The following is a 15,671-nucleotide window of genomic DNA, read 5'->3' as shown; positions in this document are numbered from 1 at the left end:
ATTAAATTTGACTTACAGACAGCTTGCAACCTCGATTAATACAAGGCAGGTGGTGGTGGTTTTTGCAGGTGGTAGGACCTAGTGCAAGGTCCGCCCGGATTGCTACCACCATCTTGCTCGCTAATCCTGCCGTGAAGCAGCAGTGCTTGCACTGTTGTGTTTCGGCGTGGAGAGTAAAGACAGCCGGTGAAATTACTGGCACTTGAGGTATCCCATCTCAGCCCTCTAGGTTGGCAACGCATCTGTAAAACCCCTGGTGTTGCAGATGTTTATGGGCGGTGGTGATCTCTTACCATCAGGAGACCCACTTGCTCGTTTGCCATCCAGACGAATAAAAAAAAAAAAAAACAAGAATCTCTGTATTCCGAAGAATTCCATAGTGGCCACGGGTTGGCAATAAACGAAATCTTTCGCAATGAAATTACGGCCAGCAGCTACTATTTTATAAATGCAATGGAAAATACGGTCGATAACGAGGTAGATCGCTCAGTCACCCCTACTTTTTGCTATCATGTATACCTACCGTTCATCGTGAATGACTACCTATACCTACTACGCAAACTAAGTATGAAGAACTTGGAATTACGAACTATTTAGCTCGTATAAGCACAGTGGGAATGGAGTAATAGAGGACACACCTACATTACTTACAATAAAAGGCCGATTGGGTATAAAGCTTAATTTAATATTTGTTCGAGGATAACCTCTATGGCATTCACAATGGTCAGTTTTCAGTATGAACATTATCTAAGTAGACGATTTAATTTAGAGCTTAATACATTTAATTTGATAATTATTATAATAGGTACACTTTAATCTACAATAACACAGTGGCGTTGCTAAATACGTACCTACTAGATGACATTCAATAAAAAGTTAAGCCTGTACTAACACTGTCTCCTAGTTACATACCTACTGTATTTTATTCTTTACGAAGGTATATAAACCAGCAGGGCTACTACGAAACTCGAAACTCGAAGTTCGTGTCGTGCGCTCCCTCTGACACTTATACTATTTAATACGAGAGCGAGAGGGACGGTATGATATGAACTTCGAGTTTCGAGTTTCGTAGTTAGCCCTGCAGACTACGTGAGTCAGTAAAGCAGCCGATCAAGTAAAATTCAAGGTGACTGGACGTGATCGAATGATCTTTTAATACGTGCGAGTCACGTGGTTTGGTATCTTGTTTACCTTCTCTTACATATTTATCTAAAAGAATGCAGTTTAGTTATTTCCGTACTTTATTCTTCTCTTCAGGGGCTACTTTAAATTAAGTTACTTATAAAACAGATCAGACATTAAATTAAATAAATAAAGACTAAAAGAATTCTTAAAATTAATGATTTAAAACACATTTAGGGCTCGTTTCGTTTAAATAGGTAGTACCTTACTGTGTTCGATTGTTGGCGCCGGATCGAGTTGAACTAGCGCTAATACCTACAGCCACTCGTCGCATTACTACATATATTCACAATCTAATACCGTGTAAAGGTAAGTATTTCCAATTAAGAAAACATTATCTTAGACAAATCGTAGATACTTTAATATTAATTAAAACTTAACAACTTGACGCTGGCTTGAAGATTTATTCTATGACTCCGCCGCTATTAAGGAACGTCGTCTTTGCGATTTGGAAAAGTTGTTCCGACATCTTGTCACTGGTTTCTTTAACCATTTTGGTGAAATAGCCTTCGGGGTTGATGAGGAGTTTGTAGGGGTGGTCGAACTCGACGAGCCGGCCGGCGTCCATCACCATCACGCGGTCCGAGTCCATGATGGTGTTGAGTCGATGCGCCACCGTCAGCACCGTGCAGTCCGCGAACCGCTTCCTTATGGTTCTTTGGATGAACTCGTCCGTTCTGAAAAAAAAACGATTCATGTTTATTTTATTTCAATGTTCAATTGTACCTAACCCTTTTTCTAGAAGAAATGGGATACAATAAAATCAGCATCATCGTGCACTTTTATCTACTTGTAAAATAATATAAACAACCCGCATTGAAACTTGCAGTTTTAGTTTAGCCCTATCAAATAATGAACTTACTAAAAATATCGCATTACTCGCATTAGTGCCCATAACAGGAGCGGACTCATTAATAACTTAGTTTAACTTACATCGACCAACTTTATCGAGATCCGGTGTAAAAGTACTAATCCAGACGATAAGTAGTTATACGTTAAACTACGTAAGTCATTAATGACTTCGCTCCGCTCGTGGTGGAAACCGTGCTTAAGGAAGTAGGAGTACTCACTTGGGGTCGACGTTGGCGGTGGCCTCGTCTAAAACCAGGATGCGGTTGCCGCGCAGGATGGCGCGCGCCAGACACACCAGCTGCCGCTGCCCCAGCGAGAAGTTCGACCCACCCTCGGACACTTTGAAGTCCAACGATTGAATGGCCGACTTCAGGTCAACCTGTAAATAATGAGTTTGACTTACTAAAAGATAGACGCCAAAGTCTTATTAGGTCCGTTCGCGAGTTCTGGGCTTTTTCTATGTTTATTACATGTACCTAGTTACTGCCAATTTTTTTACCAAAAGCACTATCAGATTTAACTTTATCATTTATTGATTTTGAAACAAAATAAACCCAATTTCATGGTCATGACATGATAGATGTTTTTGAACATTAAAAGTATTGTGTAAAGGTGAAATATATCTTACAGCTTCAAGGGCCTGCCAGAGTTGCTCATCATCGTAGTTGTTGAACGGATCCAGGTTGTACCGAACTGTTGCCGAAAACAGAACTGGCTCTTGAGGTATGATGGAGATTTTCGATCGTAGTTCCTGTCGAGGAAAAATTTATCGCATTTAGATAGTATAGAACTACGCAATATTCCGGGATAGAAAGAAACTATCCTATTGTCCCGGAAGATAAAATATCTTTATATTATCATATTCATAGACTATGATTATGATCAGTTGAGTTCTTTAAACGTGAAAGAGTAATAAACAAAATCAATCTCACACAAGGCATTATGCGATTGCTTAGGAGTTGCTTAGATACTTTTGAGTGCATACGACGTGACAGTGTGAGAGGTATTAAGGAGATTACCTGAAGTGCCAGCTGTGAGGTATCCACGTCGTCAATCAGGACTTCGCCTTCTACGATAGCGAGTCGGAACAGCGAGGAGATGAGCGAGGACTTTCCAGCCCCAGTGCGCCCCACGATACCCACCTATAACCACGTAAGATACTTGCTATAATCTAGAGAACAACGTTAGAATTAAACAAGCTAGTCCGCACTGAACTAAAACTCAATTAAAGTCACCGTTTCTCTAGTTTTCTCATTCTATCGAAACTACAGATCGAAACATTCATTTTTGTAAACATACCTTCCAACCGTTTTCTATGATTACATTCAGATTTTTAAGCACTGGCAGCTCTTCCATATTGTATTTCATGTAGCAGTTGCGGAATTCGACACGTCCTCGCCATGGCCAACCCTTTGGGATCTCCTTAGCTGTGTGCGTAAATATACGATATAAATAATTCACACCAATTGAACTAGCCCCAAAGTAAGCTTAGCAAAGCTTGTGTTATGGGTACTAAGCAACGGATAAATATAATTATATAGATAGATACATACTTAGATACATAATAAACACCTAAAAATAATAAAATAGAATAATGAAATAGAATATACGGGGTGTCCGGAATGACGATAATTAATGTCAGAAAGTAATACACTGGAGTATTAGGAGGTGTTTCAATTTTGAATGTCTTAGATAAATTTTGAACATGAAACTACCGTGAGACTCACTCATATTAAATATAATGACCCGGATAACTCACGTCTTAAATCGAGTTTAGCTCGACATGTTTCGGGCTAATCCGTAGCCGTTCGTCTTCGAAGTCTTTGGGTGAGCGTGTTGCAGCAGCCGCTGAGTCGCGTTGCTCCGAAGACGAAGGGCTACGGATTAGCCCGAAACATGTCGAGCTAAACTCGATTTAAGACGTGAGTTATCCGGGTCATGATATTTAATATGTCTTAGATAAATGTGTATTTTTTTTGTCTACTTACTCGAGTTACTTGTTCGAATTATTCCTAAAACAATATCACCCATTTGACTAACTATTTCCCTAACTTCTCCTAACATTCCAGTGTGTAACCCCCTGAAGTTTCTAAATCGTTACATCCGGACTTCGAGCTATGTAAAGTAAGTAAGAATAATGCTATTTTTAAATAGGTGCCGTTTAAAGGTTAGGTACCTCCTTTGTCCCATTGTGCTTCGCGTTCAATGTGTGTATACTGCAATATACGCTCTACGCTGGTCATCTGTGAAATTACTTCAGCTGTCTGACGCACACCAAACTGCAGCATTCCGGTTAGAATCAGAGTCTGCGATATAGCCAAGCCCACGTTCCCAGAGAATATGGTTTCTGGGGAGAGAAAAGTAATTTAAAATTTAATACATATGTATGCAGCCAATTTTAAAATGAGATGATGTGTATGCAGTCAATTTCAGATTGATGTTAATATAACAAGAAAGTTTGGCCACCTGTTTCATTTCGCAAACTCTTAAACTGTAAATATTTCAGGATTTATTTCAGGGCTATCGTGTAGAACCCTCTAGGTTAGGTTAGTTTTATAAAAATTCTGAAATATTAACAATTTCAGAAATATAAAACAGTTGGAAAATGAAAAGTTGCGAAACGAAACAGGTTGCCAAACTTTATTCGCCGAAACATTACTAAATCAAGAAACTGTTTTACTATTACTTACTGCTATCAATAACAAGGAACGCCACGATGACAATGGCCAAATACAGTACGCAAATGAAATCGAGCCAAAACCCGAGGGTAACTCCGCTGGCCAAGTAGCTGCTCCACGTTGACGTGTGAATATCCTAACAACAATCGTTTAGTTAGAGTTAAAAATTGCAAGCAACCATAGTGTTGTACAACATAATAAAATATATGTATAAAAGTGCGTACTAACCTGAAACCGATCGAAATCTTTTATCAAACGCTCCTGAGCTCCAGCTGACCGAATAGTGCTGATGCCGTTGAGTGTGGCTGACATATGCGAAAACACGGGGCTGCGAGCTAAAATTAATTTACCACGGTCAGTTGTCAGTTTAATGGTCCTTAAAGATGTGTAGACTGTGGTAGGTTGGTACTTGTACCCGATAAAATACTTACTAGTTCCTTCTAAACGTTTAATTGACTGAGCAGATTTCAGGTATATCTGGAGAATCGTGTAGAACAAGAGCAGAATGATTGTAGTAGGCAACAGCGTCCACACAAGCGCAGCCGCGTTCAGAGCCAAGATACTGAACATCACCAAGTAGATCTGTATGCACTCTAAGAGGAAACGAGGCAGCAGTTCATCTAAGGCACCGATATCTTTTGAGAATCGGTTCAATATGCGACCTGGGGATGTTTAAAAAAAATAACAGTTACAAATCTTTCGATAATTGTAAAGTAGTACTCAAAGTGGACAGTGTTATGAAATACCTGAGGAGTTGTTATCAAAGAAGCGCATCACGCCGCGAAGCATCGAGTGGAACATGTCGTTGTGCAGATTGCGCGATGACGTCATGCAAACCTTGAAGAACATATACGCCCGCGCAGTGATGAAGAAGATGCAGCATATTATGAGCGCCGTGTACACATACAGGTACTGGGATGTGTCCAACGGTCCGATGTAGGCATTAATGTTCAAATCTAAAAATAAAATATTTGTTATTTATTATGTCCATTCAGAAACAATTTCTTGTCTGTTCATATTTACTTATTGACATGGCCAAGACTTTGAAAACATGAATTCATCATTGTGTGTGGATGTTTGTTGCTTATTTACGAAAACACATTAGGATTTTTTCTAAATATGGCACATTCGACATTCGAGTGTATAGATTATTTGGAGTTGGATTAACCTGTAGGATCCAGGAATACGTGTAGGTACCTAAGTCTTTGTTTACGCGGCAGACAGAACTTATAAATAAATTATTCATCACGGACAACAGAGTAGAATGTAAAAGCTATAATTACCTGGTTGCAATTCAATTCCAGAGAAGTAACTGCCTAAATTGAATGAGCTGTTTGTTGGTGTTAACAAATTGCGGTCGTAATCCTTGATGGTACTGTTAGTTTCTCTTTCTTTTTGGCGCGTCACTTCATTAGTCCTGCGAAATAATAACATTGGGGCTAAGAAAGTGCTGTTTGACTAATTGGTAATTATTGATTAAGCTTTGTTTTCTTACCAGAAAGTGACCCAATAATCGCAAAGGGTAGCTGACAGTTGTCCAATAACTAGTAGGAGCACCATGAACAGCAGTCTCGGCGTCTTCCCCCCGGCGCGCAGGTAAGCGTTATACACATGCCATCCCATAGAACCAGATTCACGTTCTTCTTCTTCCATTTCCTGAGCCGGAACTTCGGCCCCAGTTGTAGACTCCGTTAGCGATGGGCGCCGTGCTGTAGATAACTGCCAAAACAATAGATCATTAGAGGCTAGAAAACGAACATAAATGGACGCGTTTCGTATTTTTGGAATAAGCACATACTCTGGCAGAAGTTCGCCTCGACATCGGTTTAGGCTTCTCTTCTTCCTTTTCATCGTTCTCTTGTGAAGCACTCAACAATTTTGCAAAGTCCTTTCCGTAGTTCAAAAGTTCGCTGTAAGTTCCTTTAGCTTCAACCGATCCCTGGGAAGTCAATAATAAAATGTAAGTATTAATTTAAATTTTTTCAGGGGTGAACGCAATTAGATTTAAATTTAAGTATTTGCTACACTGAGTACTGAGAAAACTTTTATTTAGTACCTACTTAAGTAGGCGCCTGCAGCGAAAAATACCCGCAAAACCAAGGATTGAAATTGCGGTGCCACCTAGTAGACTAAATTACGATAAGATACCCAATATGACAGTAATTTCATCGGCTTTAGGTAAACTCTAAACACCGAAACAGGATTAGCGAGTAAGATAGTGGTAGCGACTCGAGTAAACCTTTTGAGAAGTTTGTAGCCCACGAGGATTCTCAGACCCTGACCTAGGACGGTCTGGCACGTAAGCCGTATAAAACACGAATTATTACTTTATTACAAAAATGACATAAGTGGTTAATTCACTAAGCTAACTAATATAGAAAAATTATAGTGATGTACATTGTTCATAATAACGATGTAATCAGCAGCCTTGAGGTAGTGCAGTTGATGCGTGACGAGAACGCGCGTCGCGTGGCGCAGGTACCCGTTGATACACTCGTCGAACAGCTGGCGGCCGACGTGTGCGTCTACTGCCGACAGCGGATCATCCAGCAGATATACGTCCGCCTAACAACATACAAGATGTTAAGTGCTGCTGATACGGTCTAGTGGCTTCAATTCAACACGTTAATTTCTTCTGATAGATCAAGCACATGATGCATCTGTCAAGCAGCTTAATCAAGCGTTTTTTCATATCGTACCGATTGTACTATTTTAAAATTCAAATCAGTCGAATATTTTTTATCACTTTTACTCAATTCAGGCTATAAGCAACTTATAAAAGCATTTTAGTGGTTTTTGTTTAAATTAAAACAGATTTAAAAAAGTGTACTTGGATGTTTAATACAGTATAAGTCTGCATGCATCATCGTCTTGGAACTCCAATTCAAATTTAAAACCAATACGCCATACATTAAAATTATTCTCTCAAAGATTAACCACTTACTTGTCTGTAAACAGCTCTGGCCAGATTGATACGTGCTCGTTGTCCGCCTGATAAAGAAGCTCCTCTCTCACCAACCAACGTTTGGTCCCCGTGAGGGAATTGTTGGAAATCCTTTTGAAGCGCACAAACTCTCACCACCTTTAAGTTAAAATTGTAAATTAATATGGGACCTTAATATCTGTCGTAGATACTTAATTGACTGTTGGAGCGCTTACCTCTTTGTACTTCTTGGAGTTGTATGGTAATCCAAAAAGAATGTTTTGGCGGACAGTAGCTACGAATAGCCATGGCTCCTGACAGGCGTACGATAGCGGTCCTGAGAGATGGATGCGGCCACTCGTTGATCGGAGTTCATTCAAAAGTAACTGCAGAACTGAACTCTGAAATTTAATAAAAAACAGACATTGTTTTCACTCTATTTTTTTTCCCATAGGATGAGTTGTAGAACATAAGAATAAAAAGCATCACCTGATTGGAGAGGGACTGTCGATTGTGACGCTATGCCATCACGAAAAATTAATTTGTTAGTTCGATGAAGTAAAGTAGAGACGAACCTTGCCAGAACCTACAGAACCGATGATTGCGCACAGTTTGCCTTTGGGCACGGAGATGTTGAGGTTTCTAAGCGTGATAGGGCCGTCCTCGGTCCAGCTGGCGGACACGTCCTGTATCAGCACACCCACGTCGGGGCTAATGGACTGCGGTGCCAGCGCAGGTGGCGCCACGCTCTTCTCGTTGTGTACGAATCCTGTAAGTCATTGTATCATTTAAGTGAGTACATCGACTGGGCCAGTGTTTTGGTACAGACCCAGTTGATGTACACTCGAACCAACTGAATCGTGATCGTGATCCACTGTGAAACCTTTTCGTAGAAAAAGTCATAGTGACATCTGAAATCGCATTGCTTGACGAGAGAATTTATTATAACGCTTACTTTGAGAACATTCTACAGTGGGTCAGCATTCACTATATATATTTAAGTAGGGTCAATATATGGAAAAGTTTCTGACCTACTTATACTATTTACTCAGAAAATTCAGTAAGTAGATGTGAATAAATTATACAATGAAAAATTACCAGGATTGAAAATTCCTTCGTTGTCAATCTTTTTGAAAGTGTTTGGTCGGAGGTCGACTTCGCTTAAATTATTCCTCTTGTTTTCGACGCTTTGAACCAGCTTAGCGATATCAACATCGGGAACACTGCGGAGATCTTCGCGCTCATCTGTTGTGAAACAAACACTTTCATATTTGATGACGAGCCGAGCCGGTTGCTTGAAATTTCATGAAGCTATAAACATTGCAAAAGCTGGAAAAAGTGTTCAACAGGGACTTAAATTGGATAAAACCTTTGCACATAGGTATACCAGCATAAAATAAAGTTACCAAACCAATATTAGTTTATTAAACTATAATTATTTCGCATGCATACCACTTTAAAACTAGATTAGAACATTCAAAGGTTGGTTAGTGACGACAAAAAACGTAGGTATAATATAAATACTCAAATCTGCACAAACGACAGACGATAGACGACAATAACAACACAGATCCCTGGACAAAACAAAGTTGGCCTTGCCACTAAAACTTAAACTCATCTTAATCATGTTTAAAATTTCAGTTTAATATGAACTATTAAACACGTGTTGAACGATTGTCTAAGTTTTGGTAGTAACAGGGCGTAAGTTTACATTAATTATCTCGTACCCAAAAGTAAATAAAACTCTAGGCGGCGAATAGAAGTATAGGATTCCATTAACTGAGACAGAGACGTCGGCATCATGATAGCAAAAGTCGCTTGAAGTGTGTTGAACATTTGTGCCATCGGGAACGCCTGTGGAAACCATAACACGCAAGCGTATAAATTGTATCTGTTTTCAATTTGTGTAACCTGTTTAGTGAAACAGTTAGTAACTATCAAAGAAAGAAATATCAACTAACTATACCTACCCACTAGTTCCTAACTCTAACTACTACCTATGGAGAAATCATCAAACCAAAACGACTTTTCATGCAAATTATTTTAGAGGCTTTACTTACACGACACACTATTAAAATATTAAAAGAACTAAAAGCGATGAGCTTTAAATAAATTCCTAGTCAGTCACAAGTTCTCTACAATATTCATGCAATATTGAAACCAAATACCCGATTGAGCTATATTATAAGTCCGCTTATTGGTAATTTTTATGCTTTTGCCACATTGTGGACTTGGCGTGGCATTCGATTGATGTGTTGACGTAATATATAGGTTAAGAGCGTTTATACCTGCTGAGCTGGCAACGTTGTATTTTTGTTAGTTTTCCTCGATTATTTCATAACAATTGAATGAAAATTAAAAATGTTGTCTGCTAGAACACTTTTTAATATATCAGTTAATGTGTCTACTCCAATAATTATTCGGTAAGTACAGACTTTTACTTTCTTTAAAAACTATTGAATATATATATTGAATATCTTTAGAAACTAAAGAATTATTGGAGAAGACACAATAACTAATACATTAAGAAGTGTTCTATCAGACAACATTTTAACAAAAATGCAACGTTGCCAGCTCAGCAGGTATAAACGCTCGTAAGCGTCGCCAAATCAACGAAATTTATTATTATTAACATTTCCCGAGTCAGTGCTATAATTTAGACTCGTGTACATGTAATAAGATTGGCACTCAAAGTAATAGTTCGAGTGTGTCATGCAGCATGCAGCATGCCGGGCGCGAGCCCACGTACCGAACAGCATGAACGCTTCAAGGCGCTGCACTGAAATCAGCGCTTCTGCCAAAAACGATACCGCGTTTGACATTATTATGGAGAGAGTGCCTTGGAGCGTATTGTAGAATTGCGCCAGTGGGAATACCTGAAATTTTATTTATTAGAATGCTACTATGGGGTCTGCAGAGATGGGGTTAGATGTGATGTGGTACTCACAATGTCCGCGGTGACCTGGAATCCGAACAATGAGTAGGATAGTAGCGTGATATAAAGCGTGAGCCGTTCCGTAAACACCATGAAACTGAGGTACACGCCGCGGAGATATGAGGCCTGGGTAATGCAGTTGATTTCATTCTTCCTCGCCATCGCTACTACCTTCTCGAATGGTTTTTCCCATGCGTACATTTTAATAACCTAAAAAATACGAGAAATTTTATTTGTTGTTATTGATAACTACTTACTACTGACTAACTTGTACTGCGCGGCAAAAGTAATAAAGCATGCAGCACTTCTACAAATATTTATTATTTAGATACCATTTTACAAACGCCTTTTGAAAGTTTAGATACTAGACTATTGGTATGTTTACCTGCATGCCGTTAATAATTTCATCCATTATGCGTACACGCTCGTCGGTTCTGTGAGCGGTCTTCATTCGTAACCTTGCAGCTAATTTGCTCATATAAGCTGCAAGAACAATAAACAGGTTTAACAGTGTCACGACACGACTATTTTGTTTTAATGTTCTGCTATAAAATAAAGGTTGATAGTAATACTAATCGAACTTACATTGGACAGGTATGGTCTGGAGCACGATGCCGATGACACCAACTATGGCGGCGTAACCGATCTTGATGTATATGAGGTAGCAGACGAGGACTACTTGTAGCGGCAGCAGCCAGATGAAGTGCGAGTAGATAAAGGCGTAATCGAATCGGTTTACGTCGTTGGACAGCAGATTGACCACCTGGCCGGCCGTCGTCTGCGCAAGCGCACCCGAACTCATTCGCATCACCTGGCAACAAAATAATCACGTTTAGATCCCCAGATACTCATTTGAAAACAAAATTTGAAAACACTGCTCACAAATGGCTCCAGGCCTGAAATCTTTTAAAATAAAAAGATCAATGACTGCAAAAGGGCAATAAAAGCATCGAGAAATATCGTAAATTTAACAAATAGGAAGGCATGGAATGTCGAAGTTGTAGGTTCAAGTTATGTCAGAAAAGTGTTAGTGTTTTATGCTGTGATTGCATTCGTCACGTAAAACATTTGAATATCGTTTGCTGTAACCAGATTCTTGGCAAGGTTCGATAAATACTGACCTTTCTGTAGATAAGGGAGCAAGCGGCAATGCGCACTTTCATGCCGAACTGCTGCGTGGAGTAGGCGCCGTGATGGTTGAGGAACGCGATCAGCAGGGACATGATGATGACAGCCGAGGCGCAGTACACTGCCTGCTGGTAGGACATGTCTGATCCCGGCTCCCAATAGGTTAGCATCATGCTCAGTGCGACAGGTTGGAAGGGCCTGATAAAAAACAGAACAAAGCATTTTAAACTTCCAAATGTGAATCGCAAACATTACTGAATTTAGCCTTTCGACCCGCTTTTAATCATTTCTATATTTAGCGGAAAAGTACGCTTTTACGATATTTGCTCAACTTAACCAGGTATGTCAGGGGAGAGGGTGAGTTATTAGAAGCACAGGAATCTGACGGATTAGCGATGGATTAGCGTCATTGTTCGCAATTGATTAAATACGCATAGCGCGTTTTTGACTTAAGTAAAGTCGAACAAACAAATAACTGCTACTTTGATGAACATTTTACTAAAGTATTTATTTTTAAAGCATGTGTGTAAATTATTTTTTCAATGAATTCAAATGCAGTGTAAAGAAATTAATTAATTAATCTATTAATTAATTTTCGAGCCATGTCAACAATATTATTGCGAACAATAATGCTAATCTTTCCAATTTCTACTAATAAGTAACTCACAAATCTACTACAATACTTTTCGCGCCAATCACTTGTTCTTGTTACTAATTTAATTCGACGATGACACGCTAGGCTCAATGACTAAAATGCCTTTGTTACCTAAACGTGAGAATCGCGTGCGTGTCAAGTCAACGAATGTCGATTAGGCAATCCTAAAATAGTACTTACTTCAGGAAGATCGCTTGAACGAAGAACATCACTCCGGAAGGAGCAAAACTCATCCAAAAGGTTTTGGTCATCGCGCGCAGAAGCGAAGGTTTTCGCCCATGTTTGTTTGCTAACGCAATCTCCTCCAACCATTTCCTGTAAGTAAAACAGGTCATTGTTAACCACTTCAATTAACCATAATTATGACATTTTACAAACAATAGGTAATATGACGTTGTTATTGTGCATTACTGGTTGATGTTTCGTCACTTCGGGTGGCAAGCCACTATGTAGTATGTGTTTGAAAGCTCACTTCTTTGTCACGCCCGTTTTTTACCAATTTACTTACTACGAGTATAGTTAATACCATTTTAGCATCAGAGTAAAACACTCACACTCGCATAAGTAAGCAGCATTTGGGCTACCGAGCTTTGCTCGGGATAAACTCGCCAGTAAGCGTTTTTCCAGAGATAAGACCAAGCTAGATCGATTTATCATCCCCCAAAACCCCTACATACCAATTTTTATCGAAATCGTTGGAGCCAATGATTCGGCTCATATATATATGTATATACGAGCAATTCTTGTAAGTATCTATATATATAAAATTCAAAGTCCTGACTGACTGACTGACTGACTGACTGACTAATATATCAACGCACAGCCCAAACCGCTGAAGCTAGGCTTGAAATTTGGCACACATATACCTTATTACAATGTAGGCATCCATTAAGGAAGGATTTTTGGAAATTCCCACGGGAACGGGAAAAAACAGGATTTATGTACAGTGGTGGTCCATGTAATTAAGAACGATTTGAAGTTCCAGATTATTTTTAATTAAAATCATTCATGTGTAGTCGTGGTTCCTTCTCGAAATAATAGTTACGTATGAAATAGCCACATGAATAGAGCAAACGGGATTAAGAATAAATAATAAAATTGCTGTCATTTTTTTACAAATTTTGTTTTTATTCTCTTTAGTAACAAATTAATAGTAATGAAGCTGGACAAATAATTAAGAACGATTTATTGAACTGCTCGAAAGTTTTTTTTATTTGAAACTTAGATTAACTAAATCACACTAACGTGAAGTTTGTACAGAAAAAAAAAATTTAATACATTTTAACTAAATTAATAGTTAGTAGTATGTCCACGGCTTTTTATTACTGCCTTACACCGGCGAGGCATGAATCTATCAATTTTTGACATTTCGCAAGAGAGATAGAGTTCCATTCTTCTAAGAATACGTCATACAGTTCTCTTAAATTGCCACACTGTCGATTGAAACCTTTTTCTTGCTTGACTCGCACCAAAGATGCTCTATTGGTTAAGATCGGGCTGTTGGCTGGCCAATCTAAGACAGAAACTGATTGCGATGTGAGGAATTCCTTAACGGTACGTGCAGTATGCTTGGGATCATTGTCATGCTGGAATGTCAAATATACCGGAAGCACGCCTTCAGCATATGGTAACATTGTTTCTTCCAGTATTTTTTGTATTGAAATTGATCCATGTTTCCTCTATCAGCCTAACAGGTCCAACACCATGTCAGAAAACATCCCAAAATTTTTACATTTCCCCGCCATGCTTTAAAGTCACTTTTGTGTACTTTGGGTCGAATGCTTTATTTGAGGCCATCTTACATATCGTTTGCCATCAGAACATACCCTATTTATTTTTGTCTCGTCAGAAAAAAGAACGTTTTTTCCACTGTCTGACTGTCCAGTTTTTCATATCTTCTTGCAAATGCAAGCCGGGCTTGCCTATGACACCGTTTCAACATAGGCACCTTCCTTGCTATCCTTCCGCGCAACTTTTCTTCTACCAAACGCCTTCGAATAATGCGTGCCGAGATTGCTGAAGGGTTGTTTTCGCCAAAATATTTTTTTTCTTAACTCATTAGACGGTATTAGACCCTTTAAAAGGATTTTGTTTTGCCAAACGAACGATTTTCGATCATCTCGACGAGATGATTTCTTGTCTAGGTACACGCGGAACATTTGAAGTAGTTTGATACGTGGCAAAATGCTTTATGGCGTGGAAAACCATAGTTTTTGAACATTGCAGATGATCGGCTATGTGTTTATACGACCAATTCTTGTCGCAAAGTTTTAGTATTACTTCTCTTGTAGATTTATCACAACTTTTATTTTTTCCCATTGTTTTTATATGAAGCAATCGCCTTTAAGACTTTACGGCACTAAATGGCGCCAAAAATTATTCGAATAATAACCTAAAACACAAAGCGGCCGTCCGTTCTCTATATAAATTTGAATAAAAATAAACTATTCAGCGTTCTTAATTATATGACCAGCCAGTAAGTAGTAATACTAGGTTTAGATGTAATGTATAAAGTTATATATTTTTTATTTTTTTAGCCAATTATATGTATAAATGAATTTACCGCTAGTACGGAAAAGTTTTACGATACCGAGAGAAGTACAAAAATATACATGCAGTTAGTAACACTTGTCAGTTTGAAAAAATCTTCTCTATAAAAAAATCGTTCTTAATTATATGACCACAACTGTATATAGATTCCGAGTGACCTTATCTCAGTAACTATAATAACTAGACTCTTCAAATTTGTTACACAGGTAGGCATTACATTAATTAAAACATTAATTTCAGGATTTTTGGAAATTCCCACGGGATATGAAAAAAAACGGGATTTACATATTCAGTTCAACGGAATCCTATCCTATGAACTAAAATTACTAGACTTCAAATTTGGCATAGAGTGTGGTTATAATAGTAAAAAACAGTTCTAAGGATTTTCGAAAATTTCCACGGGATAAGGAAACCCGGGATTTATATTCAGTTCAACGGGATCGATTTTTCGTTTTACCTACTGGTCGTAGAAAACTTAAATTTGGCATTTAGGTTCCTTGGGAAGTGTAGGGGAGCACTGCAAAAGGATTACCCCAAATTCTGACGGGAACGGGAAAAAACAGGATTTTTCGTTTTACTGGTCGTAGAAAGCTGAAATTCGGCATATATGTAGAGGAGCATTGAGAGAGGACTTTTTTAAATTCTTACGGGAACGGGAAAAAACAAGATTTTTCGTTTTACTGGCCGTAAAAAGCTGAAATTTGGCAAGTGGGTTCCTCGGGGAGTGTAGGGGAGCATTAAGAGAGCATTTCCCGAAAATTCTTACAG

General features: G+C 38.7%; 1 protein-coding gene across 2 annotated transcripts in view; it reads right to left on the bottom strand.

Moving 5' to 3' along the window:
- Positions 1 to 664: 664 nt before the first annotated feature.
- LOC141428064 (ATP-binding cassette subfamily C member 4-like) overlaps positions 665 to 15,671 on the bottom strand; it is a 58,485-nt gene continuing 43,478 nt past the window's right edge. Inside the window, exons 2-25 of one of the 2 annotated variants that reach the window (XM_074087795.1) lie at positions 12,534 to 12,668; positions 11,692 to 11,896; positions 11,156 to 11,381; positions 10,956 to 11,053; positions 10,583 to 10,780; positions 10,385 to 10,511; positions 8,734 to 8,880; positions 8,211 to 8,404; positions 7,872 to 8,036; positions 7,657 to 7,794; positions 7,110 to 7,277; positions 6,511 to 6,651; positions 6,208 to 6,431; positions 5,996 to 6,129; positions 5,459 to 5,668; positions 5,144 to 5,374; positions 4,941 to 5,047; positions 4,725 to 4,848; positions 4,211 to 4,381; positions 3,334 to 3,461; positions 3,054 to 3,176; positions 2,663 to 2,785; positions 2,253 to 2,413; positions 665 to 1,859 (exon numbers count right to left, since the gene is read on the bottom strand). In XM_074087795.1, coding sequence (XP_073943896.1) covers positions 1,586 to 1,859; positions 2,253 to 2,413; positions 2,663 to 2,785; positions 3,054 to 3,176; positions 3,334 to 3,461; positions 4,211 to 4,381; positions 4,725 to 4,848; positions 4,941 to 5,047; positions 5,144 to 5,374; positions 5,459 to 5,668; positions 5,996 to 6,129; positions 6,208 to 6,431; positions 6,511 to 6,651; positions 7,110 to 7,277; positions 7,657 to 7,794; positions 7,872 to 8,036; positions 8,211 to 8,404; positions 8,734 to 8,880; positions 10,385 to 10,511; positions 10,583 to 10,780; positions 10,956 to 11,053; positions 11,156 to 11,381; positions 11,692 to 11,896; positions 12,534 to 12,668 — 3,952 coding nt within the window. In that variant the 3' untranslated portion in view covers positions 665 to 1,585. Of the gene's footprint in view, positions 1,860 to 2,252; positions 2,414 to 2,662; positions 2,786 to 3,053; positions 3,177 to 3,333; positions 3,462 to 4,210; positions 4,382 to 4,724; positions 4,849 to 4,940; positions 5,048 to 5,143; positions 5,375 to 5,458; positions 5,669 to 5,995; positions 6,130 to 6,207; positions 6,432 to 6,510; positions 6,652 to 7,109; positions 7,278 to 7,656; positions 7,795 to 7,871; positions 8,037 to 8,210; positions 8,405 to 8,733; positions 8,881 to 9,362; positions 9,490 to 10,384; positions 10,512 to 10,582; positions 10,781 to 10,955; positions 11,054 to 11,155; positions 11,382 to 11,691; positions 11,897 to 12,533; positions 12,669 to 15,671 lie in introns of both variants that reach the window. The other variant, XM_074087785.1, reaches the window with a different exon arrangement.

This window comes from Choristoneura fumiferana, chromosome Z (assembly GCF_025370935.1).
Source record: "Choristoneura fumiferana chromosome Z, NRCan_CFum_1, whole genome shotgun sequence".
Lineage (NCBI taxonomy): Eukaryota > Metazoa > Arthropoda > Insecta > Lepidoptera > Tortricidae > Choristoneura > Choristoneura fumiferana.
This window is presented reverse-complemented; position numbering and strand designations above follow the sequence as displayed.